Source organism: Atheta coriaria, unplaced genomic scaffold (assembly GCF_025399875.1).
Source record: "Atheta coriaria isolate IRGN ID8LTWV9N9 unplaced genomic scaffold, Caltech_Dcor_3.1 hic_scaffold_16_pilon, whole genome shotgun sequence".
Lineage (NCBI taxonomy): Eukaryota > Metazoa > Arthropoda > Insecta > Coleoptera > Staphylinidae > Dalotia > Dalotia coriaria.
The window spans coordinates 69,934-96,584 of record NW_027045458.1 but is presented as its reverse complement, the minus strand read 5'-3'; the positions used below and the strand labels follow the sequence as shown (position 1 = coordinate 96,584).

At 40.7% G+C, this 26,651-nt stretch overlaps 6 protein-coding genes across 9 annotated transcripts; 2 read left to right on the top strand and 4 right to left on the bottom strand.

Moving 5' to 3' along the window:
* Positions 1-176: 176 nt before the first annotated feature.
* LOC135802357 (dnaJ homolog subfamily C member 22-like) lies at positions 177-1,812 on the top strand. The gene is made up of 2 exons (XM_065315935.1): positions 177-763; positions 822-1,812. Exons 1-2 carry the CDS (start codon positions 512-514, stop codon positions 1,647-1,649), a joined length of 1,080 nt encoding a protein of 359 aa, XP_065172007.1. The 5' UTR covers positions 177-511; the 3' UTR covers positions 1,650-1,812.
* Positions 1,772-7,429, bottom strand: LOC135802355 (cortactin-binding protein 2-like). Its single transcript, XM_065315930.1, is given in 7 exon segments — positions 1,772-2,443; positions 2,501-2,641; positions 2,715-2,735; positions 2,738-2,843; positions 4,328-4,894; positions 4,961-5,125; positions 7,270-7,429. Coding segments are annotated over 7 exon segments (1,578 nt in total). The 5' UTR covers positions 7,318-7,429; the 3' UTR covers positions 1,772-1,913.
* A 3,311-nt stretch (positions 7,430-10,740) lies between these two features.
* On the bottom strand, positions 10,741-13,262 carry LOC135802230 (keratin, ultra high-sulfur matrix protein-like). Of its 3 annotated transcripts, none has more exons than XM_065315784.1 (3): positions 13,120-13,262; positions 12,447-13,053; positions 10,741-11,102 (listed from the first exon to the last, which is right to left on the bottom strand). In XM_065315784.1, the coding sequence occupies exons 1-3, from the start codon at positions 13,197-13,199 to the stop codon at positions 10,851-10,853; spliced, it is 939 nt and encodes a 312-aa protein (XP_065171856.1). In that variant the 5' UTR covers positions 13,200-13,262; the 3' UTR covers positions 10,741-10,850. The 3 variants fall into 3 exon arrangements, with proteins under 3 accessions (XP_065171856.1, XP_065171855.1, XP_065171854.1); XM_065315783.1 differs by lacking the exon at positions 10,741-11,102 and adding an exon at positions 11,350-11,781; XM_065315782.1 differs by lacking the exon at positions 10,741-11,102 and having other exon boundaries at positions 11,801-13,053.
* A 7-nt stretch (positions 13,263-13,269) lies between these two features.
* On the bottom strand, positions 13,270-15,898 carry LOC135802229 (probable ATP-dependent RNA helicase DDX20). Its single transcript, XM_065315780.1, has 3 exons — positions 15,644-15,898; positions 15,415-15,588; positions 13,270-15,309 (listed from the first exon to the last, which is right to left on the bottom strand). Exons 1-3 carry the CDS (start codon positions 15,810-15,812, stop codon positions 13,421-13,423), a joined length of 2,232 nt encoding a protein of 743 aa, XP_065171852.1. The 5' UTR covers positions 15,813-15,898; the 3' UTR covers positions 13,270-13,420.
* Positions 15,899-16,108: 210 nt separating this feature from the next.
* Positions 16,109-16,757, top strand: LOC135802289 (U6 snRNA-associated Sm-like protein LSm2). Its single transcript, XM_065315845.1, has 4 exons — positions 16,109-16,191; positions 16,251-16,318; positions 16,394-16,484; positions 16,558-16,757. Exons 1-4 carry the CDS (start codon positions 16,189-16,191, stop codon positions 16,681-16,683), a joined length of 288 nt encoding a protein of 95 aa, XP_065171917.1. The 5' UTR covers positions 16,109-16,188; the 3' UTR covers positions 16,684-16,757.
* A 319-nt stretch (positions 16,758-17,076) lies between these two features.
* LOC135802288 (LIM homeobox transcription factor 1-beta.1-like) lies at positions 17,077-19,755 on the bottom strand. Of its 2 annotated transcripts, none has more exons than XM_065315843.1 (4): positions 19,385-19,755; positions 18,854-19,052; positions 17,737-18,350; positions 17,077-17,669 (listed from the first exon to the last, which is right to left on the bottom strand). In XM_065315843.1, the coding sequence occupies exons 1-4, from the start codon at positions 19,464-19,466 to the stop codon at positions 17,434-17,436; spliced, it is 1,131 nt and encodes a 376-aa protein (XP_065171915.1). In that variant the 5' UTR covers positions 19,467-19,755; the 3' UTR covers positions 17,077-17,433. The 2 variants fall into 2 exon arrangements, with proteins under 2 accessions (XP_065171915.1, XP_065171916.1); XM_065315844.1 differs by having other exon boundaries at positions 17,845-18,350.
* Between the last annotated feature and the right edge of the window lie 6,896 nt (positions 19,756-26,651).

Genomic DNA, 26,651 nt, shown 5'->3' with positions numbered 1-26,651 from the left:
CTATCTATCTTTTTCCCTGATTAATTATGTTTACTGGTGTATGTACGAGTTGTATGCTTATAATTTTTGTTTGTTGATGGTATGTTGGGTTGCCTATGTTATGTGGACAATTTTAAATAACCTGTCCTACCGTTTAAAAAGTATCTACCTGTTGCCGGCTACGACGACTGGCGAGTTTGGTTTACAGTTGTCCGTCGGCCGGCGTTCAATGAACTTGACTTACACGGGCGTTAGACTGACTATTCTTGAGCCAGTAACCCGCTTGCGTGCGCCGAATGATGTACCATTACGTGTCCAATCCCAGGTAGTCCACGCGTTCACTTTTCGGTTAATATGTACAGGAATAATCAGCTCGCATTAATATTATTTATTCAAGGCGGCGTATGCCGCATGGAAATTCGCTGACACGGTGAGCTCGCGCTTATCTACCTGCGCGCTAGTACCCAAAAGATAACGCACCGCGAGTGTAGGTAGAGTATCGTGTTTTTAATAAACCAGTGACATACACACGATGACAATCAATAATAAGAAAAAGAAAAGTGTCTTCGTGGCTTACTTGTGCTGGCTGTTTGGCGGTGTATTCGGTCTGCATTTATTTTATCTGGAGCGAGATGTGCACGCATTTCTCACATGGAGTACCTTCGGTGGATACGCAATCGGATGGTTGGCGGACGTCACCAAGATACCGCGATACGTACGAGATTGTAACGAAGACGATGAGTTTATCAAAGACTTTGTTCTTAAATTACAGCGTAACAAGAAGGTAGGCAACCAACATTTCAAATTCAATACCAGCATGACATTTGTTTTTGTTTGTTTAGCCATTGTTTTCAACAAGTCGGTTTACTTCAGCCATAATGGTAGGCTACCTTTGGGGCCAGTTAGTAATGCTCGCCACACCGGAAGAAGACGTTTTTGGTATTAACTGGTCGTTTACACATTGGTTAGTACCGCTTGCGGTTGGGCTCGGTGTATGGACGGTAGGCAACATTGGTCGTGAGAAAGGTACGCCATGGATCGCCATTTTGGTAGCGTACATTACCTACACATCGCGTTGGTACTTTTTCGACGAGAGCGTGTGGTTCTCCATAATGGTGTTCTCATCAGCGCTTGCTTTCGATACCTTTAGCAAAGAATGGCGGCGTACACCACGCAAACCCAAAGGACTCTGTAAACGCATGACTGTACTATTCCTTGCCGGAACTTTGTACCTCGCACTCTGGGGATCATACCTTTATTTCAACGGAACAGTGACTGACTCCAACGGAGATGAAGTACCAGTAAGCGAAGCCCTACATCACTTTTTCACCTCTCCGTGGTGGACGGATCTCAAGCGATCGCTTTACGATGTGTACACGTACGCGCAACACCACGGATGGTACGAGATTTGGAAACAAATAATTGATTTATCTGATGTGCAAGGCGAGCAAAATGCTTACAAAGTGTTAGACGTGAGTCCCACCGCTAGCCAATCAGAGATTACCACTGCGTGGCGCAAACTCAGTAGAGAGAATCACCCCGACAAAGTAAAGGAACCTGCACTGCAGCGAGCCGCGCAGGAGCGATTCATGGAGATTCAACAAGCCTACGAGATTCTTTCGAATATTAAAAGCAAGCGGCGGCGAAAAAATAAACGCTCCGTCGAGTGATCCAACGTGCAACCCATCCTATTACCTTATTCCGCATTTCTCCACATTCCCATATTCTTGGTTCTTATTATAATTAGATATATTAATTGTTAGCATTGCTGTTGATGACTTATTATAAATAGTACGACTTGATATTATTTATTAAATGATAATTTAAAATTTACTGGGGGAGGAAGTACGGATATATAGATATATTAATATGGGTAGGCCGCCATTTTCATTTCACACTCACTTGAATACAATCTGTCTGGTCACTCACTTGTTTCACTTGCTTTTCTTCTTCGTCCGGACTGTGGTGCTCGTCGTGGTTTGAGTGACAACAGGAGTGGCGTAGTAATCACCGTTGCCATCACCATTCGCAAGGGTGATTTGTAATCGTGGCACTGTTAACGGGCGAATAAGTGATTTTACGACTGGTGGCACACTCGGGGCGGCTGGTAAGACAGGTGTGCTTGCACACAGCGCCGCCGTTGTCAGTTGCGTAACTAAACGCACGCTGTTTGCTTCGGCTGCTGCTGCGGCGGCTGCGCCCGACGAGGAAGTCCGGAAGACTTTCTTCAATTTACTACGAATCCCGGTGGAGTGTTGTACAATGGTGGTGGTGATAGGTACTTTGCATGCGGTAGGTGTCCGATCGGCGGCTGTACCCCAATTGCCATAGGAAGTGGTACGTTCGAGAAGTTTTTGTCTCGCATGTTTTTCAATCACGTCTGCGCAAACGTACCGCCCGCAGAATCGCGCCCATTGGTCAGCACGTAATGCACGGCCGTCGTCCTTTAATGTTGGGTTAGCACCTATCAAGATATAATGTGTAGGCAACCAACTATACAATAGCATGTTTGTTACTTTACCTGCGAATAAAAGCATCTTGGCACATTTATACCGGCCTTGAAGCGCGGCTTTCATTAGCGGAGTGAATCCCGTGTTGTTTCTTGCATCCACTTCAATTGTCTTGCAGCGTGTGAGCATGCAATTGAGGCATTCGGTTTGGCCTAAATTCCAATATATTCAATGTAACGAAATCGATACACGCGTTTGAATTCTCAGTGCATTATTGATACTCACCTGCTTGTGCGGCAAAGTGCAGGGAGTGTTACCCTCATTGTCCGGTTGATTAGGGCGTAAACCAGGGAGTAACAGAATACGTTCAAGGACATCTGCAGGACCATTAGACGCAAGATGACTTAAAATCGTCTAGAAACAAAAACCATTATCAAAATTTCAATGGAAACAAAGAAGAAGAAGAAGAAGTAAGTTGAAAATTCAATAAGAAATGTGTGAAACTTTTCGAATGCCAATGACGTCGAAAGAGTACATATTGCGAATTGAGATTGAAAGCTTTAAATAGTTAATTCGACGTTAAAAATTTCCACCGGCGTATTCAAAAGCACTGCGAGCGCGCACAATTTGTTCGGTTGACCTTTTCGGCGAAAAACGGCGGCGCACGTGCGCGCGCCCGCCTGGAGAGCAATGGCGAGAGCCCTGAGCCTGGGCCTGGAGATCGCGCCGGCTATAAATATAAAAATTTGAAAAAACGGGTGTAGGTATATTTAGCGGGCGCACACACTTTCGCACGCAATCCATCACGCCGCCGCCGCCGCTGTGAAACATTAAGCGCATGATGTGTTTTCAATTTGCGGCACTACCGCGAGATTTAAACAGCGCACAAAAAGGTGACTTTCAATTTGGACCAGAAACCAGAACATCTATAATCAGACGTGATGATGTGTTACTCTAGTAAATAATTTACTGTTGGGTAGAAACGTAAAAAAAACAAGAAAAACAAAAAACCGAGAGAAGAAGAAAAAGTACACGTGGACGCGCAACATGTGGAACGTTAACATCCAGACACGTTTTTCTCGATCGGGATTCAATTTGGCGCGGCAAACACCAATTAGTGGCGTCACTCGAGGGAAATTAATAATTCAGCTATCGGTTTCAATCAAACCATACACCACGTGCACTCCTAATAGGTTAGCGACCTCCAGTAGCTCTAACCTAAAAAACTAACCTATAAAATAATCATCGTATTCTTTGTTTAGAGATAATTTTTATCGATTTTAATTCGTGCGCTCATTTAGCCGAGAATAAATTGCCAGCTCGTGCGTGAAGATAGCACACGTGCTTGGCCCGAGACAAAACGGCGAAAAACAAAAGCCGATGTGTGTGACACCGCGAACAAAACACTCGCTCGCATCGACCAAAGTTTCCATCTTTCATTAGTACAATTAATCCTATATTTAATTACAATGTCGTGCAGCGCATCGCTTTATTTGCTCTCTTCTCAGACCCGTCAGATATAAATCTCAACCTGCACGCCTGCAGGCGGCTTGCAGGAAATTCGGCGCGGCCGCGCGCAACTGGTTCAAGTACTATTTATACAATTGCAATGCGAACGAAATGAAATGAAACGAAACGAAATCGAGTCGCGCGCGCGCGCGCGCTCGGCATGCCGCCGCCGCGTTTGGTGTTCGGCTTGGTTAAATATTTACTTATTAGCGATGCTGCCTCTGTAACGCGTAATAAATGAGCGTCGAGCACATCAAACAATGACTGCGCCAAGGGTGGGCAAGCACATGATACGGGGACATTTTTTTTGCTGTTGAATTTAAATTATTCCATGCGTCACATGTGCATATGTGCAATCAATCATAATCAATTCAAGTTTTAATTCTTACCCGTCCACTGCGATCGGTTGCATTGAGTTCACTTTCGGAAATGCTGATGATTGAACTGCGTCGAAGAAGATCCCTCAGCAGGTCATCGTCCCCGTCAGCGGCGGCTTGTAATAATGCCTTGCCTACAGGGGGTGCCCCCATAACGGGGGCGGCACTAGCGGTCGGCGACAGCGTGCCACGCGCGTATCGTCCCGTTGGATGGACTCTGGCGCGCACTCCCGGCGATGCCGCAACTGCCACCTTCACGTTTACTGGATTATCACGCTCGCCGGGCGCAGCGTAACAATGGGGACGGCGCGCTGGTACCACAACGGCGATGGGCCGGCGCGTTGTTTCTAGTTCGGATGTTGTGATGATGCCCGGACGGCGGCTCGAGCGTGAATGCGATGTCGACGCGCCGATGACCGTCGTGGAGAAGCGGCGCGCCGCGGTCGGCAGCATCCTTTGCGGCTGCGACTGCGGCGGCTGTTGCGGCACCATTCTTATACTGCTTACACCAACTCGATTAATCGTATTATTCGTATTGGTATTGTTTGGTGTTGGTAGTGCAAAACGCACGCGACGAGCCTGAAATCATATTTTTGCAATAAAAATTTTATTTTAAAAATGCACCAAGTTTTATATTAATCATACCGATTTGTTGGAGGCGATGGTGTTCAGGTTCAAGTCGCGTTCGTGACCGTAATTGCCAGCTTTTCTAATTCGCAAGGGTGACAGGCGAACCACGCTCGTGCTGCGCGGCCGATAACATCGCGGATTTTCCACGAATCTTTTCGGAACTTGCACCGATGGCATCGACTAAAAACCAACATTTTAGGTTAGTGGATAAAGTTGCCTATAGTCTGAAAATGAGCCTCATAAAAGTTTGAGTATCACTGGTTTAAATTCTCGTAACTTTCAGCATGTGACTGCTTCTGAATTCCAAATAAATCACAATAAACCCCCTTGTAAGCCTCTATGTAAACTAAGTAAATCTTGATAAGAGGCTATCAAGTCAAGGTCGAATCAAAGTGGTTCAACACACATATATAATCGCATGTCGCGCAACAAAACAATGTGCACGCTGCGCGAGCGAGTGTAAATGGGCCAAGCACGAAGTTGGGAAATTTATTCGGAGGGTGTCGGTGGCTGGCACCCGCCGCCTCCGCGCCTTATAGGTAACACCGTCTTGAAGTAAGTGCCGCGGCACGCCGGAGTGTTTTACGAGTTGATTTAACAATCAAGCGGCGTCAAGTGCCGCCGCGACGCTTCGTCGATACCTTGTATACCTATTACGTCGCAAAAAAAAACAGATCCAAACAAACACATAACAAACACACTTTCGGAGAAGCGCGCACGCATGCCATGGCACGTCGGCGTACTTTATATTCAATTAGCGTCGCAATATTTTTGTGTTCGCGTTGACACTTGACACGTCGGCAATTGTTTTGCATGTGGAATTAAAATCGCGCACGCTTGCGTTCCCGAAATAGGCAAAAATCAATAGAATAAAATTAACAATCTATTAAATGCAAATATTTGTCACAATAGACACTCAATTTCAATTAGAATTCATTTGAATGGCGCTAAAGGTTGGCCGTGGTTTAGGCGAGTGATTAAAATGGAAATTTATGCGAGATTAGAGTCAGGCGGTGGAAAATTTGTGCACGTTTTTGTTTTCGCGTGAGTGTGGTAAGAGGAAAGTCTAGTTAGGTAGGTAATTGTTTCAAAATACAATAAAACTATTTATAAATACGATTGTGATCGAAATAGAAAAAATACTTTTGTTGTTATCAGTAAATTTCAACAAAGAGTGAAAAGATTTCTATAAAGACACGAAATATTTTAATACATATGTTATTAATAGATTGTGAGTAAATACGTGTTAATTATGAGTTAAATGTTTTACAACTTGGCATCGTTATAAGTAATTCGGCATGAACAATAATTTTGCAATAAAATATAATTGGAACAAAAAAATACTGAAAATTAAAAGAAATAGAAAAAGAAATGTTTATAGTTTTAAAAGAAATAGGACAAAAATGAGATTTTAAAATGGTCCCAACGTGACTTAAAAATGGAAATGTACACAAATACAAAATATTTGTTTTTAGGCGAGTAGAGTGTTAATAAAATTATGGAGAACGCGGAAATGTTGTTAAAAATTACTCACAAAAATATTTGCGTTTAATTTACAACTGTTTCAATTCAAGTTTTAAAATATTTGTGACTTTACGCGCGCAAAGATTTCAATCTATTAGAAATTACCCAAAATAATCAATAATTATTGCAAAATATTTGTTAATTTTCAAGTTTTTGCATGGATACATTCAGAATTTAATTCTAAATAACCTCAAAAAGAAAACATTTAAATATATTGATTAAATTTTCAATAATTAATTCAAATTGAAAAATCTTAAAAGAAGGCAAAAAACAAATAATTTACCGGTATTATGACCAAAAAAATATGAAAAGCCCCCAAAAAATAATCTAATTAAATGAAAAAGGTTGGGAATGCCTGTAAAATCGCATGTGGCGTGTACAAATCACAAGTTAATAACAACCGGCGAGCACGAATCACGCGAAAAAAGCCTTGGCCCCTATGCATAATCAAAATTTCACGCTTAGTTCCACCCCCACCGCCACCACCTTCAAAACAACACCGCCTGTGTTTCAAATTACATGCATACACGAACGCGGCGGCGGCGGCATCAGTAAAATTAATTAGCAAATGAAATATTATGCCCATCATTATGGGTAGGTACATTTATGACGCATGACAACATACGTGGCATACTTATAATTAAACTACCAATTACTCAAGCACCAAAACTAATGCCAAGCAATGCCGGCCTCAAACAAAACACGAATGCATAACATAACTAATTGCAAACAGATGCAAACGTAGAGATAATTAAGATTAAGGTATTATTATAACAAGTAACACTTACAACGTATATTACCTCTTTGATGCCTGGATGCAGAACGCATCCTTTTTTGGCAATCACCATTGTTTAGGTTTAAGATTTTTTTTTTGAATTTTTAGATGAGATTTTTTTTTATTTGCACGTACTGAACATGGAACGTATTTTGCTTTGTGTTTCTGTAGGGGCGGCGGCGGGCACATGACTGTGGCGGCATGTAAGCACCAAGGGTGCGATAGCCACGTGGGAAAGTTGAGCGCGGGCGGCGGCGCGAGCACGCAAACTCGCACCTCGACGTCAGACACGGTGAGCTAACGGTGTGCTGCTGACGATGGCGTTATTTTTAGCAAATCATTAATACGTAATCTCGCAATCTCATAATTATGACGCTTTCAAGAAAGCTCACAATAGAATAAATATTAACGCATACTTTCGGCAAGTTTTATAAATCACGAGACTGTTGAAAATTGCTTCTGGAATGGAAAATAAACATCGATATGTCATTTTTGATAGGAATCTTATGTTTTTCAGATTTTTAGTGTCAATTTTAAGGATATATTCAAGAATTATGCATAGGTCACTGTCATTCTAGTGTTTATTTTGATGGCAGATGCAGTAAATATTAAATTAGAGTAAATTTATGACTGTGACGCAAGAAATACCATCTATTTTGTTTAAAAACGTTCAGCAACCAACTAAATAACTAAAATTTGTTATTTTATATGAAAAAAGTCCATATATTTGAAGAAACAATAAACTTTTATTTCCTTTCTCTACAAATGTACTGCTAAGCGACTCAGGCACAACTGAGCATTGCTTTCCGAGTGATTTGCTCTTTTGTACCTGCGTACGACCCGCAAATAGTGGTGGGGGAAATATACGCCGCGTGTGAATGCATGACACACGCATAATTCACACCTACCTGACTAAAAATATCATAATTTGTTTTTCGGTTTGAAACAAAAAATATAGTTATGTTAGCAACAAATTATATGAGTTTACATTAATATTAACAATTGAGCAAACCCATCAATTACACTAAATAAACAATATCCGTAATTAAAGTGTCAAAATTGATAAATACACAAGAAATAACACACTCGTGAACCCTACAATGTGCTATTATAAACGTATATAGATAATATAAACATGATAGTAATCGAAAAAATACTCAACATATCTACAATCTATAAAATAGCACTCCTCGTAAAACGAATAAATGACTAACAACACTTTGCACAAGTGTCAAGTTTCTCAGTTGAAATAGAGTTTGTTGTGTGGTGAAAACATGGCGGTTCTGTTACCCCTCGCTGCAACACTTTGTTTTCCAACTTTCAACGAAACCGTGCACTCGGCATTCGCCCACAATCATTACGTGCAAATAATTCATAATGTTTCGTCAACTCACACGTGCGAGGATGACTTTCTGAAACAAATCGAATCCAGGATACCCGTATACCTCATGTTACAGGATGTCAAGGTTATGGAAAACATTCGGAACTTTATTATTTTCTATTCTGACACAACAAATGAAGATTTACATTTGGTGATTTTCAGGGACTTAGAAACTTTGCCTTGTTATTCTAACGTGTTGATTGTTCATTCTAATATAACTTTACAACAAATAAGCATTAGAATAATTAAAGAAGCGTTTAGAAGACTAGTTCTTTACGTTACTATTTTGTGTACAATAAATAGCACAGAAATAATTGTGTCAAAAAACAAAATGAATATATGGTTGCCTACAATGCGTAAGCGAACTCTACGTGTATCCTTATTTCAATATTCGCCGTTTGTGTATTACAACGCGAAAAAGGATTGCACGATGGAATAGAAAAGAATATTTTGGATCAAATTATTAATGGATGGAATATTACCTATGTTGAACACGTACCAAATTCTTGGGATCTTGTTCAAAAAGATGTTGCAAAAGGTGATGATATCGGTCTTTGTGGTTCTTGGTCTGAGGCTGTCAATTATACAACTGTGGATGCCACTAGATACTATACACAAGCATGTAGTACTTTTGTGGTACCCAAATCCAAGCTGGTACCTCTCTCATTCATTTACATTTTACAATCATTTCATTACTCCTTGTACATGTTACTCTTAATAACAATGATTTTACTATCTATATTACTAACACTACTCAGTAAAACTCATCGACAACATGCAGATTATGTCTATTACTTCCTGGAAGTTTACAAGAGTACCATCAACATGTCAATTACAACCCTGCCGAAAACTAACTCACTCAGATTCATCTTGGGAGTGTGGTTACTTTGTGCAATACTGATAAACGTTTTCCACACTGCAGGTCTCACGAAAAGACTTTCCTTTCCTGTTTATACCAAACCTGTGAATACATTTGCTGACATGCACAATCAGAACATAAAATGGCAGCTTAGAAGTTCCAGCCTCCTGCCACTCATCAACGCTTCACATGATCATAATATAAATAAACTGAGAACACTTTTAGTTGGTAGTGATACGATAGGAGTAGATGATAATGATATAGATTATGCGCGATTTGCATCTCCTGTCAATCTGGTCTATCATGACGTTGATGTATCAATAGAAAGATTTGAATCGTTGGCGAGGAATGCCAGACCATTGACACAATGCCTCTCAAATAGTTATTTCGTATTTCTTATTAAAAAACATTCGCCTATCAAGCAGATTTTCGACAACAAGTTAAAACAGATCACACAGGCTGGGTTAGTACAAGCCTGGATGAGACAACTGCAATATAAACAATACAAAGAGCTGAAATTAATGCCACTTTTTCATCAAACATATCCAGACTTCACACTACTAAGAGCATTGACTCTGAAACATTTACAAGGCGCATTCATAATTCTTGCTGGTGGATATGTTGTGGGTATATTAATTTTAATTATGGAGAAATACTTCTAATGTTTTTATGACATACTATGATACTATTTTAATTTACAATAAAGCTTTGCCTTTGGGTTTTAATTTGTTCTTCAGGATAGTTTCAACTTGTTGTTTTTCTAATTGTAGATTTTGTTTGTGCCTCTCAACAGCAAAGTCAATTTCACCAGATAGTTGCAATATCTTGGCAGCAATTTCTTGCTGTTTTATGATGCGGTTTTTTTGACGCACGCCTAGTGGGGTCGGTCGTCCATCTAGAAATGTATAATCAGGTTTGTCTGTTAAAACACCTGATGTATTAGGATTCAATGGAAGGCCTTTCTCCTGTCTCCACTTTTGAATGAGGCATGTTGCTCGAGATGTTGAAAGGTTTCTAGTGAATGCAGTTCCTAGAATAAATACAGGCATGATATGCTAAGTTTATTTTAAATATTGATAACATACTTATCTGCAGTAAGCTGTTTAATTGCATATTGTGTATTTTTCAGTTATAACACAGAGGATTCGGCTTGATGAATGAAACTGTGAGTGAATTTGTTAGACTTGTAGGTTACGTTCAAAAAAGTTAAGTTGCAGAGTTGGATCAAAAATAAAATCAAGTAATGAAACAAAATATTTCGTCAATGTTAGTCAAATTTATTTGATGGTTACAATTTAAATATGTATTATTATCTCTAGAAAATTGTTTAGTGAAGAAGGCGTCAATGTTAGTTATTGACAACCATTTAGTTTCGCGACTGGTCACGCTTGAAAACGTTCATGCAATGTCGGCATATCACGCAAGTATTGGATTCGCTATTGGACGCCCGAAGGCTGGCTTTGTCCGATTTATGGTTGTGCCTATTATTACTGACATTAACTTGCTCATACTGAAAACCTGCCTTCATTTCTTGAGGGACTGGTTGGGTGATGCACATGCGCCATTCATTCGTCGAAGACATCTTGTCGTCCCCGATAAAGTCCCATTTTTGCGTTTTCTGCGAAATAAAACAGAACACCAGAGTTAGTTCAAACGGACCCTTGGTGGCCCTCTACTTCTGCTGCTTTCACTTACTCGGCATCGTGATGTTGTACTACCGGGCCCGGCTGTGATGTGCTGTTTTTAAAGTATAAGACATACACGCACACACAATGCGTGGCGAGGCGAACCATGCGGCCCACTTGCGAACCCGGCGGACCCATCGCTTTACCATCCCTTTTGCAGCGCGTACGGAATTGAAAAAGTTGGTGGCAGACTATTTTTATTGCTTTGTACGGGTTTATTGGATATAATCAATATAACATCAACGTACAATAATCCTAACACGGACAGCACATAGTCGGACCGCATGGCCCGCAAGGGCCACAAGGCCCACACGGACCACATGGGCCACATGGGCCGCACGGTCCGCACGGCGGGCAGGGCATGATTGACGCGCAGGGCCCGCCGCCTCCGCACTGCTGGCCGCAAGGTCCGCAAGGTCCGCACGGGCCGCAAGGACCACATGGCCCGCACGGGCCACACGGACCACACGGTCCACAGGGACCGCACGGCCCGCACGGTGACGAGCACGCGTTCATAGGTAACATGGGTGAGCACGGTGAGCAAGTTGGTCCCATGGGCCCGCAGGGTCCGCAAAATGGTCCGCAAAAAGGTCCGCATTGAGGTGATCCATTCTGTGCAATAGAAAGACAATTATATCTGTTTACGCAATTAAATACTCTCTTTTATTCTAAACATATCACGATGAGCCAATGTGTGACGAATGAGTATGATGTTTGATTTTAGCCTAACATGGACAAGGACAAGGCATGCAGCATGGACCGCAAGGACCGCATGGACCACAAGGACCGCATGGACCGCATGGACCACATGGACCGGTTGGACAGCACGGCATCGGGCAGCAACCGGTACCGCAAATAAGATTCGGTGGCATGCACGGTGAGCACGGCCCACATGGTGGACTGCATGGTGGGCATGGCCCACATGGGGGACCGCAGGGTGAGCACGGTCCACATGGCGGCATGCATGGCGAGCATGGCGGTACACACGGTCCACACGGCCCACATGGTGGACCACATGGCGGCGGTGGGCATGTAGGCATTGCCCCGCAGCAATTCGACGGCTCGCGTAGCTGCTTGCCACCCATTTGCGCAAACAGTTTGCTATAGTTCTCCAGCGCTGGGCAGCATGACGCATCCGGCAGCGTGCGGCAGCAGGGCGAGCCGCGGCATTCTGTGCGTGGGCAGTGGTCCTGCAGGCCGTTGTGCTTAATGCAATCACAGCCAATGAGCATAATGCTCGCACGTAGCTCTCTAGATTTGGTCCGTTTGCAACATACCGTCGGTGGTGGGCAGCAGCTTGGTGGGCCACAACTTGGGGGGCCACAGCTCGGCATTCCTCCGCCACAAGGCGGGCACGGCATACAACAGGGTGGACCACATTGACTTGGCGGGCAGAAGCCACCAGGTGCAGGACATGGTGGAGGGCAGCTACCAGGACAGCAGTTAGGCATTGGCGATGGACAGCCGCCAGGACTGGGTGTGCAGATATTGCAGCATGGCGCTGGGCACACCGGTGGTAAGCATACTGGAGGGCTGCCAATATTACACCCACCGCAAGGGTTTGAATTCATAGATGGTGGCAGTGGAATAGGTCCGGTGCATGGAGAACAGCATTGGGGCGGCCCATTTGATGGGCAAGGTCCGCAGGGACCGCAAGGTCCACAAGGACCGCACGGCCCACAGGGTCCACAAGGGCCACACGGCTGACATTGAGGTGGTGGTGGACACTGTCCACATGGTCCACAAGGTCCACAGGGACCGCAGGGACCGCACGGTTGGCAAGGTCCACCTGATCCGCACGGATTACATGGCCCGCATGGACCACAAGGCCCACAAGGATTGCATGGGCCACACGGATTGCAAGGGCCACACGGCCCGCAAGGTCTGCAACGCACAGTCGCAAATCACAATCTAATAAACCAGAAAAACACATCTTCCGCGACTACTTACGCGCAACATCTATCGTCAATCTGATCGACGAGCGTCTTCAGCTTGTACAGCAACGAGCGCCGTTTATCTGAACAACTCATCTCAAACAGAAATTTAAATCCTTCACAAATTTCACACTTAAATTTTGACTAACATGTAACACACGTGCAATTTGGTGGATATGATGTTTTAGTAGTGGCGCATAATTTATTAACTGACCGTTGCGATGGCAACGCTTGCTCGGCAAGGCAGCCATGATGTCACAAAATTAAAACAAAAGTACAAAACAATTTCGATACATTCAAAGCCAGCTAATCAAACATCAATTTCCATGCCGTCCGGCTTTGTAGGCTTCCATTTCATTCAAGTAAATATTTTGTTGTACATAATCACGCACGCTGTTCATCTGTTGTTGCCACGCGCTCCACATTTGTTCAAATTCGGGCACGCTCTCCATGGTGTTGAAATTTTCTTCTAAATGTTGTATAGAATTATCATATAAATCTTGATAATCGCAGCCTTCAGTCTTTTGAATACGTTCAACATTTGTGTTGGGAGTCTTTTCAACTTTAGGAACTACATCTTTGATGACTGGCACCCATTCCATCACACGTTGATTAATTGATTCATATGCAGCAGAATCAATGTTTTCATCATCATTACCACCCGTACAATAATCCTCGCACATGTCAGCGTAATCATCGTAATCAATTTCGGGATTTTCTTCATTGGCAACATATTCAAGCAAATCTTGTAATAAATTGAACGGTTTCTCTGTGGGCACTTCTTGTTCTTCTTTGTAATTGAAGAGATCAGCCCAACTTGGTTTTGTTTTGTCAATAGCAAAATTAAAGGCATGAATAAAGACATCTTCAATATCTGCAGAAGGAGATTCATCAATAGTTGGCTCTTTAAAAGTTGTTAAAAAGTTTTCAATTGTTTCTGTTTGATCCGTATCAACATCAAAGTTGTCATCATTCAATAAACCTGTGACAGTTAGAAGTGAGATATTTTTGTTTAAAATTGATGATTTGTCTGGATTTGATTGTACAGTAGAGTTTTTGGCGTTTCCAGCAGCTAACATCGTCAATAAAGCAGTCGTATCATCATCGCATTCCCGATTTTCGACATTTTCATTAACAACTTTTGTCTCCACAAACTTCACATTGTTAGATTGCATTTTTTCGTTTGTTTCTGAATCGATTGTTTCAACCACTCTCTTCTTTTCATTTTCTGTATTAGTATTTCTTAATATTTCATTCACAGACCGTACAATATCATCTTTAGACTTTTGTTGTTTCAGAGTTCCGTTAATAAGTTCAAAACCTTGAATATCGGCCTCCCAAATATTATCCGGCAGATTTTCTTTCGGTAATACTGGTACAGTCATTTCACAACCACCGATAGCCCCGATAATATCACTAAATTTCGTTACTTCGGCGCCTTTGGAAGCAATTGTTATACATAAACCTTTCGACCCATACCTGCCAGCCCTGCCCATTCTATGCAAATAAGTACTCTCATCGTTTGGTACATCATAATTAATTACTAAATCAACATTCACCGCATCAATTCCTCTAGCAGTCAAATCCGTAGACAACAATATGCGACATTGAAACTCTTTCAACTTCTTCAACACCTCCAACCTTTGTTTCTGCGTTTGTGCACCCGATATAAAATCAGCCTTCCAATTATTAGTATTCAAGAAATTCGTTACTTCTTCTGCGCGTGTTTGATAATTACAGAAGATTAAACATTGTGTGAACGACACATGCGTCAATAAGCGAATCAACTCGGCATTTTTATATTTTGTTAAGAATAATGCGTTTACATTGAATGCGGTGATACTAACAAAATGTTTGAGTCCTAATAACAGTGGTGTGTCCACTACAGGGCTGACATGGGTTGGTATGTGCATGTATTGAGAAAGAAAAGTGTCTAATTCATTGGGAAATGTTGCACTAACTGCAAGCATTTGTTTGTTGAGTGGTAAACTGTGGAATATCTTGTTGATGTCTGATTGGAAACTGCTCTCCATTAAACTGTCGGCTTCATCAAGAACAAAGAGTTTCACATGTTGGACATTGATTGCTCCAGATGTGATTAAGTGTAATATGCGGCCTGGGGATCCAACAGCAATGTGACATCCTTTAGATTTGACTGTGTCTTCTTTTACAGGCAGTCCACCAATGAAATGTTCAACCTTTAAACCTGAAAATGATTTTTTTAATGCAAAACAATATAATATCAATGCTTCTTTAGTAAAAGAAGTGTACTATGAAAGTTTCATCTCTAAAAATGTGACAAGAAATTTACCTGTGATATGTTTTCCAATTGTATTAATAACTTCACAACTTTGGACAGCAATTTCTCTAGTTGGAGCTAATATTAAGACTTGTAGCTGTTCTTTTTGAATATCAATCAATTCTAGAGCTATGATTGCAAAAACAGCAGTTTTCCCAGTGCCTGATTTTGACTTAACTATTAAATCTGCAAGAATTTTTAATTAGAAGAAATGATAACTGCTTAGTTATTTAAAACCCACCTAAGCCACATTTTCCTAGTGGAATAGCTTTAAGTTGAATTGGACTTGGTTTGGTGAAGTTATACTCTTTTAAAGCTTGCAGCACTGGAGATGATAAAAACAGAGATTCAAAATTAACATTAGTCTCGTCAATGAGCACATCTCTTGTGCGTTCCTTTACTGCAGACATTTTGTTATAAAAATATCTACTAAACTCTTTGCGTAGAACGAAAAGAATTAAGATTCTCTGAGAATTCAGGAGTGCATAGTGTTAGGTTAGATAGGTAATGGACAATTTAAAAAGTTTTTCACAAAATATAAACTATATATTTACTTAATATTTTTATTTAATAATTTTGCAATTTTATAACTTATAAACCTGATCTTTAGACACAAAATAAAATTAAAATAGTTACTAATTTATTTTTTGAATGGGCTTAAGACCCATTAGATGGCGCTGCAATGCAGAAATTATTATTTTTCAGCAAAACGCAAACCGGCGTCCAATTGTAATCTTAACCCTACAATTCTTATCATAAATCGTCAAGTATTCGAACAATCGCAAAATGGTAACTCATTTTCAAACATTAATATGAGTTAAATTTTAAACAAATAATTATTGTTTTAGTTGTTCTATTCCTTCTTTAAATCACTAGTTGGTAAAGATGTGGTAGTTGAGCTTAAAAATGATTTAAGGTTAGTACCATTTGGACACTCTGCAAATAAGTTGTTTAGCTAAATTATTTAATAATATACATTCTTATTTTTTAGTATTTGTGGTACATTACATTCAGTGGATCAGTATTTAAATATTAAACTATCTGATATTAGTGTAACTGACTCAGAAAAGTATCCACACATGGTAATTACTGTTTTGATATAATATCTTAATGTTTATGACAAACATGGTGTTTATAATGTTTTATGATCTATAGTTATCTGTGAAGAACTGCTTTATCAGAGGATCAGTGGTGAGATATGTTCAGTTACCTGCTGATGAAGTGGACACCCAACTTCTACAAGATGCAGCCAGGAAGGAGAGTGCTGTACCAACTCGTTAATAACATGAAATACTGTGTCAGGAAGTTCATTTTCCAATTATAATATAAGAATTATATATTTTTTTAGGTTTCAAGTGTGTTTTATTTTATTTATTGAATTAAAATAGTATAGTAAGTATGAAATCAACAACTCAATAAAAAAGTAAAGGTCATTCTGTAAATAATTTAATATTTTATTTGAATATTGCAATAATACTACCAAAGTATTAAAAAAGAAATTGTTTTTGTTTATTTTGTAATTTAATTCTGAATGCCAGATGCGATGTATATTTGGTTGCCTATAGTAAACGCCGAATTATTTAAGGGCGATCTAGAAACAGGGCCGAACTTTTAAAGCTTAAAGAAAACTGAAATTTAAACGCCCCATAAAATCTATTAATACAAGTGAGTAAATCCTTTGTTAAAGTTTATTTAAAATATGTGACAATTCAATATCTAAGAAATCTTATTCCTAGCACTTTTAAATATTTTTATATTTATATATTTCGTAAATGCATAATATATTTATTTATTTACATTTGCTATAATTCGCTTTGGCTTAATAAGGTTTTATCATCACAAATATTTATAGTTTAATCTCAAAAAACACGCAACGCTGCATGACAATATTTACAATGCACCGAAATCAGAAATATGTACACTTATTCAATAAATTATACGCATAATATATTGTAATTTGCCGTTGTGCATTTGAATGACTAGACTTGAAACCTTTCTGTTTCAGTTTTGTTTAAAACTCGATGAGTTTTATTATTGCTCGGTGTTGAAATAGGAATTCTGCATGAGGTAGAGTTTGTCGATGGGATTCGCAATCACACCACTGGTGCTGATGCCATCATGCGCCATCTGGTGACTTGATTGGAGTTCTAAATTCTGCAGTGACAGTGTATCGGAAGTGCCTTCATCAAGATGGTCGAAATTCGTGCTGTCATCCAAGGAAATATCTGAACTACAGAAGCTTTCACCCGAATGTGCTGGATACGCATCTGTAAGTACATAGAAATAGGTTAGGTTTATAATTTAGTAAATATTTGTGATTGTTTGTATGCTCACCGTCCGGTGAGTATGGCATGTTAGGGTTGAGCGGTTGTGCGAACCCATAACGACCACGATCACTGTGCGGTGAGCTCTCGCGCCGCTTGCAGTCGTCATCCTTATCACCTTTATCCTTATCGCCCGCTGAAGTTTTCCCATCGTCTTGCTTTGCCTTGCGTTGAATCTTCTTCATCTTGGCGCGTTGATTTTGAAACCATACTTGTACGACGCGCACACTTAGTCCTGTATCCTTGGCGAGCGCTTCACGCACCTTGCGACACGGTTTCGGGCTGACTTCGAACGAAGCTTTGAATTGCCGACGCTGTGCAGATGTGAGAATAGTGCGGGGACGTTTCGGTCCACGGCGGCCATCACGAGGACGCGTGTTTTCATCGAGCAAATCGTCGTCACCCGAACCGGCAGCTTGTTGCATAAGGTACATTTCTTTTTCGTAGTCTTGTCGACAGAATAATTGCCCGGCGCGTAGTACAAACTGCTCGCCTTTTTGTAGTGGTTGGCAACACACCACGCACACGAAACAAGGTAGGTGGTAAACGTGTTGCTGCGCTCGCATTACCATCTCTTGTGGAAGGAGGCGGTCACCGCAGCGCGTGCATTTAACTCCAAATATTCTAGAATTTATGAATGGAGATGTTATTTTAAGATTATAGCGAGTATTTTGGTTTATTTTGCTCAGAAACGTATTAATTTAGTAAAGAAATTAAGACATTTTAATAATGGCAATTTATCACTCAGTTCTTAAATTTTAAACTTTTAGTGAGCATAATATAATTATTTTAAATCTAGGTAGGTAGGTAAATAGTAGTCTTGTTAGTTAGGACTTTTATAACTCAATAACCACTGGACAAATTTTCATAATATTAGATTTGTTTCCGCTCCGAATAACAGAATAAATATTATCATTTTTTCATTAATCACTTTTTTTAGAAATTCAAGTATAGTTAGAGCTAAGTACTAATTATTCCGGCATGGCCCTAAAGTGCCATTCTTATTGAAAATACAAAATAAAAGTTTGTAACTAACACAAACAAAAATTTATTCAACTTTTTGACAGTGCAATAATTTAAACGCGTTCATACTATTTGGTTACACATATTATAGTCTTGGGGCTTACCTATCGTAATCCGATTTACAATATAATTTTGTATTCCTCGTGTAGCAGGAGTGATTCAGAAGGACGCCGCAAATACTGCAAGATAAACAATGTTCGTGCCAGCTTGCATCTCCAACTCGCATCAAATATCGGTCGTGAATTTTCTGCCCGCAGCCTTCGCACATCTCATACGTCTTCTCGCATTTTATAAGTGTTCCATCTATAAATAACAAAGAAAAGAAAACATAGAAACAAATCAAACACGCAAAAACAATCAGTGTGATTTTATAATCAGTAGTCCGTCGGATAACTCTCAGTTTGTTCGGTTTGTTCAGGTTAAAAGTATTATAATAGCTATAATGGACGTTGATGTTTGGTAACAAGGAAAACGTTTTCACGTTTTTCACCCTTGCGCATAATTACTGCCTTCTACGGAATAATTCACGCTATCATTAGAGGCTTGCTCACAGACCATTGAGTGTCCATTGACGCGTACCGATTTTTAAAAAGATTTCAACCAATTAAGGCTAAAAAAAGAGAATTTCTCTGTACCTGTTCGTCCATTGCATTCGTTTTGATTATTATCGGGAATCATGACATGATTCAACTGTAGATTTGGAAAAAACTCCAACATTTTGTTCCGGTCTTAAGTCACTCACAATAAAACACTTATATTCACTTATTTTTGCGCTAATTCACTGATTTCATTATAACCAACTTCGATTAATTCTCAATTCGGTTTCTCACGTCTTGATTTCTTGACTTTCGAACTTCAACACACGAAAACAGCGGCGGGTGTCTCACGGGTGGCGTAAAAGTTTTCAGTTTTCGTGTCGCCGATGTCGCGCCGTCGTCGAGCTCGTCACTTCTTTTACTTTTAGCGCTGTCGCCCGCCCGACACGTACACGTCGGTGGCCGGGGCCGCGCCGCTATCAGCCACCGAAAAGGGGGATGATCGCCCCACCCTTCGCTGGTTGGCGCCGTCTACCGCTCGACTCCGGGTGCTGAAACCTGCTGGAGCGCTATACACGTACGGGGTTATGATATAAGGGCTATTTTCGTGTGGAGTAGAAAGCGCCTGCTCCAATATCATGGGCGGAGTATGTTTGGTTGCTATCTGTGACTTCTGCGCGATGCGATCACATCGTAAAATTGTCGATCTTTGAGGTCTTTGAGCCATTTCAAGCGTTCAAACTGGAACTAGGACTAGAACTACTATATTGCAATCAATATCAATTGATATTTTGTTTCTATACTAACCAATTTATATTTTTTATAATTTAACTGTATGAAAAGTTGCCTAACATCAAACTTCTAGTTTTTAACCTAAAAATTCATATCAATATTGAATAGTAAAAAAAGTAAAAAAAAATCATGTAGGTATCTATATCTTTATTTACACACTACTCTACCACGCAGCGAGGTATTACCAGTAAATCCCCGACGCACGACCATATTATCTCGTCCGGCTTGATTCGTATAGACAGATAAGATCATCCCGGTAGATATAAAGCGCGATTTGCGATAGATCCTACCTGCTGCGCCAGGCCGTGCGCCACTCAGCGAGGATTAAAGTCTGTCAGTCAATCGTGTGCGCACACACAACAGGACAACATAAAAGATACGTAATATTCCCATGTTTGACGACGCACCCTTTACGAATAGATTTTTTGGCTTTTGCGAAGGCGTCATAAGTAGCTCACACATGATAAGCATCCACTATGAATGTAGTACATCGATAGAAATCTATTCCCACGTTGCAGCTAAAGCGCAATTAAAACATTTAACCTGAAAAATCAAATAAGTAAGATGAAAATTGCGTGTTAATAGGTATGCAACTTAATAGACACATGCTTTGTTTTGAGTTGTTTAGATTTTCGTACAAAATGAATCCACCACGTGGTAAATGAAGCATGACAGATGACAGACAAGTATTCAGAGCGGTGACGGGCGTAAATCGGGCTAAACAGGTGATTACGCATTGTTTCGCCCTCGCCGTGGACATGCACTTGCCCCATGCGCATTCTCTGTTATGCTATGTTTACAATTCGCAACTGCGACAAATCGGGAATCCGGCGCGGCACCTCGCTGCCAGTCGCTGTTTCGCGCCTCGGAGCCAGGGGCGACACGCGTATAATATCCGCGTCGAAACGTCACATCTCACATCCGTGACTAAAGCGATGCAGCTGCACCTTGTTTACCCCCTAAACATCATCATTACGATTAGCGCAGCGCGCGGACCCCAGCAAAGTAAAGATGAAATCGGGGTTGAAACTTGCTTCGTTCTCCCCTAAAGAGCAGGATCACGGCCGGACCCGATATAATTTTTCAATCTGTTTTAGTAAATTACAAATAATTTGCGCCCTTGGTATGGATTTTTCATTTGTACGTGTTGCATGCACTTGTTTCATTCCGGGAGAAGGGGAAAGTAGAACTAAGGGATGTTGAAATATAAAAAAAGTAAAGAAAAAGACACCGTGTGCAAGTGAGGACTGATTAATTGAGTTTTAGACTAAAAATTAATTGAAATTTAGAAAATATTTTTGAGGTTTTATTAGGTATATGCACAGTAAACAGACAGATGTTTAACACTTGAATTTTTCAATTACGCAATTATTACTGGTGTGTTTATTGTGGTAATGCAGAGACACGAATAACACACCTTGTTGAGTATTAGATTTGATAGTAATGTTGGGTCACAACACGCGATCTTTTGGAGCAGTAATAATCCACTGTGGGTACCTCTTCCGTGCCTCTTCCTTTTTGAGTGGGGTGGGATGGCGGGGTGCGTTTGTGATTAGCCCTCTCGATCGCGCATCGCCGCACCGACGAAAACAGATCACGCTGTGTGGATGCATGGCAGGCTACTCGAAACGCAATAGCAGTTGTTCCATTCGACCCGACAGACAATGCAAAACAACGCATAACGCCAAGGACAACAAAAAATCAACAATAGGATGAAGGGCATCTTGTAAAGTAGTAGGTACTCAGTGGCTGCAATTAGCTCACTTTAAATAAAAAAAATTAAAATTCAATATTTTAAGGATAAAACTGTTAGTTTAGCAGTCATAACCTTAAAATATAAAAAAAATTATAAACACTCTATATATTGTTTGAATAACGCCGTTGGTATGTGAGGAATATTTTTTGAAGCACTTTTAAGAATATTCCAAGCATGAGGGCTATTTTATTGCATTCCGTTCAGAAAACACACACACATTCACACACACAGAGACTTATGCAATAAGTACCCTCGCAGAGTCTTGTCTTCAATTGTCTCGTATTGTTTTCTAAAGTGTTTGGAATTTTGCGCGCCTCAGATGTTTAATGACCGGCGCTTAAATTCGCTTCCGCTCGCGCACACCCCGCGCGTATATTTAAATAAGACTGATTGAGTGCAAATTGCCGTCAGTAATGGCGGACACAATGGACGACGCGCACAGCAATAGAGGTAATTCGAAGACAATGCGTTCGTGTTCTCATAATTCGGCGCGTTGATGTTAATGGAAATGCGCACGAAAGTGGAAAATGATCGACGCTGAGTTGCGAACATTTCCGACAATGGAGGAAACAATATCATCAAGGGTTACAAACCATTATATTTAGTAATCAACTTGTTGCTTTGGCAAGAAAACATTAAACAAGTGTTTAAATGAGGTTCAAAAGTTTAAAATGTAATTTTTTGATATTTGTAACGAAATTTTTGGTTTATTGCTATTGCCTAGACATTAAAATGTTACTTTACTGCAATGTGAATGTGGCAAGATTGAACTTAGCATTGTTTGGTTGTTTTGATGCATTTGAGCAGTGATGAGTCGGATATAAACACATATTTCACGGTCTCGTAATCCCGACCGGATTAAATCGGCCGCGCGCGCACGCCGGGAACGTGCGCCGTTAATATAGCCAGGACCACCCGTCGTCCGGACGGATCAGCAAGGCTCGACTTCCTGAACGCGCCCGACATGCGGATTAACATCGAAAAACGTCATATCAAAGTGCACAACTGACGAGAATCTACGCTGAAATAATACCATAACCTTAAATTTACACTCAGCTATTTTTATAACCTAAAACTTTGTTGGTTATGCATCTGTACGAGTCTAAATCTTTCAACGTAAATGTTTGACACTGAAGCGTTGTGCGACCTTTAGTAGTCTACTACCCTCTGGGGACGTTGTTTACGCGCCGCCATGAATAAACACGGGCGATTTTCTCAGGTTCGCCTCGTTCGCCTTTTCGGCAGCGCGCTTAAGCTGTGCCACGCGGCGGGACGTCGCTCAGCAGTTAATAAAGCGTTCGCGGGGCACAAGCTTCTTGCTCGTCTATTGATATCACCTTAAATATTCGCCGGCCGACCACCGTGGGCCCTCCCGGGGGCAATTTGTAAATAGTCGCCTGCGTGCGCCACGTGCCGCGCGCGGCGGATGTTGCCAATATGCCGATCGGCGATCTCCAGCGCCACGTGCGACGTGCGAACACCCACGGGGGTCGTGCGCGCCACGATGTTGATCCGCATTCTATATCTGATCCGGTCTTTTGATGATGTATTTATTAAATCTCGCTTTTCCACCCTCGCACCCTCAAGCAACAGTGTTTCTAACATGTCGACTTTATTTCCATACAATTGTTTAATAAATGTTTACTTTTTAAAAACTCAATCTTTCTATATCTGAGTCTGACTTGCCGTCGTCATTGCTATAATTATTGTTTATATGTGACACATGTTTATGGACGTGACGAACATGTTGGGAATATTGGTAGCTTTGAATGGTGACATCTGAGTTCGGGCTTTCTTCGGTAGTAGTACATTGTTTGATTACTCTGTCACTCTCATTTTTGCAAGTGACTGTTACAATTATCTTGGTCTTATCCGTTTGAGAGGTTTCTTTTTTTGTCTCGACTCCTGTTGTTTCTGAAGGGCAAAACTTTTTCTCTTTATAGCCAGGACAGTCACCTATAATTTGAAATAAAATTAAACACAGTTAAATAATCCAACCAAACTTATAATAAAAAATATTTATTTGTGCTTACCTTGAACATTTGAAATGATTACGAATGCAACCATCAAAAATACAGCAATTTTCATGATTATTTGTTTTTAGTTACGAATCAATAGGAACCAGACTACGACTGATGCTGGAGTCCAATCCAACTTCAACTTATATGTTTTTTTTCGGTGCACATTTCTATCGTTATGACCTATTGTCCGATAAGTGGTCAAGGAGGAGTTATCAAAACATTGCACTCAGATTGCTAAAACGCTTGCATCGTTTGCAATTTATGCTGGCAAGTTGTGACATAACGCGGAAGATAAATATTTAATTATCAATTCAGTTTTAAATTGATGATTAAACTGAAAAACAAAATTATACAAGTCATATGAATCGCAAAATCTGTTGGTAAGCGCATATGTCAACAACGCTTAGGCCAATTTGACCAATTCTTTTTTTAGATGTTCGTTAAAGTCCAAGGATGGTTTTTACGGCGAGAAAAATTTGAATAATTGCCGGAAAAACCCTAAAGACAGCCCTTATCTATAGTTGGCATTGAGATTCAATCATAGTTATAGTTAAATAGTTGAATCCGAGATGGCGCGTTGAAGTGCATTATTAGCGATTCTTTATAAGATTAAATTCTTTAAAATAAAATTGCGTATCTTATTGATAGAAGAGACATAATATGTCAAGAACAAGAGAGTAAAAACAAATTACATTTTTATAAAACACTAACGGGACGAAGTTTAAGATATATTTCATAAAAATGTTTTAAGGTTAAAATAATAAGCAATCAAATATACATTCGTAATTACACTATATCTAGTGTTTAGTTAAAGCAATATTTTATTATTTAATCATATTCATTGATTGCCATTTTACTTGACGTGGTGAAAATGGGAAACAGTGAAAACTATTAGTTAATCCATGGTCAGAGTGGAATTGTTTGAAACTTAATGTCCATAAATGTCAGCGTGTCCCAATCGAGGTCTACCTCCGGGTGGCGCACGCGGGTTTAAGCGCTAAAGACCCGCACACGTCGACACAAAAGGCAAGGCGTGCGAAGCGCGGCTCTTCGGCGTATGAATAATGGCCAACTAATGCTGCAGGCGCGTGCGAATCGCGTGCCCATCGCGCCCGCAATCACCGCAACAACCCGAATGCGACACCACGCCACCAGGACATTCAATTTGAGATCATAAATAATATTTCGCTACACCTACCGTTTGACTTCTGGACGTAGACATTTTCTAATTTTAGAATTGAAGTAGTAATAATCGTTTTTAAATTGTTTTGCGATACACGCTCGTCTCGCTTCGACGATAAGAGCCAAGAGCCATGGTGAAGCACAGCAAACACACTCCGGTGATATCGCAGGGTTTTCAAGTGGTGGAAGAGTGAAGTGTGTACACTTATAACGCTCAAACGTTGCTAGAAAAGAAAAAGCAAACAAAAAACAAGATGCGCGCGTACTGCCCACGCAGTATAAACGTGATTGTATAGTGAAGACGGGTCTAGTTGTTGAAATCATGTTGTTGATTGTGGCAACACTCTGTATGACTTGCTCGTGCTGCTGCTGCTGTGCTTCCTTGGAGCTTTCCCCATTTTCACCGCAGCGAGCACCGAGAGCAGCGTGGAGCGGCAGCAATTTAATATCTGACTAGAGGGTGCAGTCATCTATCAGATGTCTAACAGACAAGCGGGTTTTATTAAAAGTCGACGCACGAGGGTTGAAGCGAGCGCGAGCAACAACCCCCAGCGTGTGCGCAAACGTGGAGCGAAATTTGTTGGGCGCGCGCGCTCTGTGGAAAAACGATAGATCGCAAGCGACGGACGTCGGAAAATGTAGGAAATTCTTTTTCTTACGCCGACCGTCCGAGTCACGTCTTGTGTCTATTTGCTTTCGATGCAATATCACTTCAAAGGAGCATTGCGAGAATTTATTACAATGAAACGAAAAAAAGTACTGCAGCTATAGGCAACCAATTCAGCAGCATGTTGTGAAAATGTTTGCAGTAGTCGATTTGTGGTTATGTTACAAATGCGTTCGATATTTCGGTTAACACAACAATAGAATGGCAGACTGCGCAATGTACCCAAAACTATGCATGTCTACTGACCACAACTTATCGGCGAACAACATGTTGTGACAATCGAAAGCTCTAATTGCAAAAGCGACCGGCATTTTATGAACTCGAAATTGTTTTTCGCAATTTCACATATGCCCGACCATAAATACACGTAGGTAAGTACCGCACTAGGCAATTTTTTGTTTGTTTCCTCTTTGTTATGCGTTGTTTTACTGCGCAATATAAAACCTGTCATCTCTCAGTCATCCAGTTAATCTTCGCCCGTAAATTTCACCGCCTCTCTTATCTCAGCTTGTGTTTGTGTGTGTGTGTGTTGGGTTGGAGTGAACGTAAAGGTCGGGTTTTATCACAAACGTCGCGCATCTTTAGTGCGCCGTCACCTGTTTATCAAGGATAATAAAGCGTTACGAGGTCGTCAGTAAAAATTTTCCAACCCCTGAGACAAACATCAAATATTTCAATTGTAAGCATAATATCATGTTACACACCAAACATCACAGGTGTTAAATTAATACTTTTATTAGATCTACGCCTCCCCGGACGTCCCGGCGCGCTTCAACAATGTGAGATTAGCAATAGGGTGATAGCACAACACGTAATACACTCCGACACTCAGGTATTGTATAAATATATACTACGTAAATCTTTTGATAGATTTATTTGTGTTTGCATTGCGTATTGACGCGACACCTGCGTATGTGTTTGCTTTTCCTGCGACGTAGCACATCTGAC

Coding starts and splice junctions, on each gene's coding strand:
- LOC135802229 (XM_065315780.1), bottom strand. CDS start 15,812: ATGTCTGCAGTAAAGGAACGCACAAGAGATGTGCTCATTGACGAGACT. Junction 15,589..15,643: donor ACTAGGAAAATGTGGCTTAG/GTGGGTTTTAAA, acceptor AAATTCTTGCAG/ATTTAATAGTTAAGTCAAAA. Junction 15,310..15,414: donor AATTGGAAAACATATCACAG/GTAAATTTCTTG, acceptor AATCATTTTCAG/GTTTAAAGGTTGAACATTTC.
- LOC135802230 (XM_065315782.1), bottom strand. CDS start 13,199: ATGAGTTGTTCAGATAAACGGCGCTCGTTGCTGTACAAGCTGAAGACG. Junction 13,054..13,119: donor ATTGACGATAGATGTTGCGC/GTAAGTAGTCGC, acceptor TGTGCGTTGCAG/ACCTTGCGGGCCGTGTGGCC.
- LOC135802289 (XM_065315845.1), top strand. Junction 16,319..16,393: donor GAGCTTAAAAATGATTTAAG/GTTAGTACCATT, acceptor CTTATTTTTTAG/TATTTGTGGTACATTACATT. Junction 16,485..16,557: donor CAGAAAAGTATCCACACATG/GTAATTACTGTT, acceptor TATGATCTATAG/TTATCTGTGAAGAACTGCTT.
- LOC135802357 (XM_065315935.1), top strand. CDS start 512: ATGACAATCAATAATAAGAAAAAGAAAAGTGTCTTCGTGGCTTACTTG. Junction 764..821: donor AATTACAGCGTAACAAGAAG/GTAGGCAACCAA, acceptor TTGTTTGTTTAG/CCATTGTTTTCAACAAGTCG.
- LOC135802288 (XM_065315843.1), bottom strand. CDS start 19,466: ATGTTGGAGTTTTTTCCAAATCTACAGTTGAATCATGTCATGATTCCC. Junction 19,053..19,384: donor CGAATGCAATGGACGAACAG/GTACAGAGAAAT, acceptor TGTTATTTATAG/ATGGAACACTTATAAAATGC. Junction 17,670..17,736: donor CATGCCATACTCACCGGACG/GTGAGCATACAA, acceptor ATGTACTTACAG/ATGCGTATCCAGCACATTCG.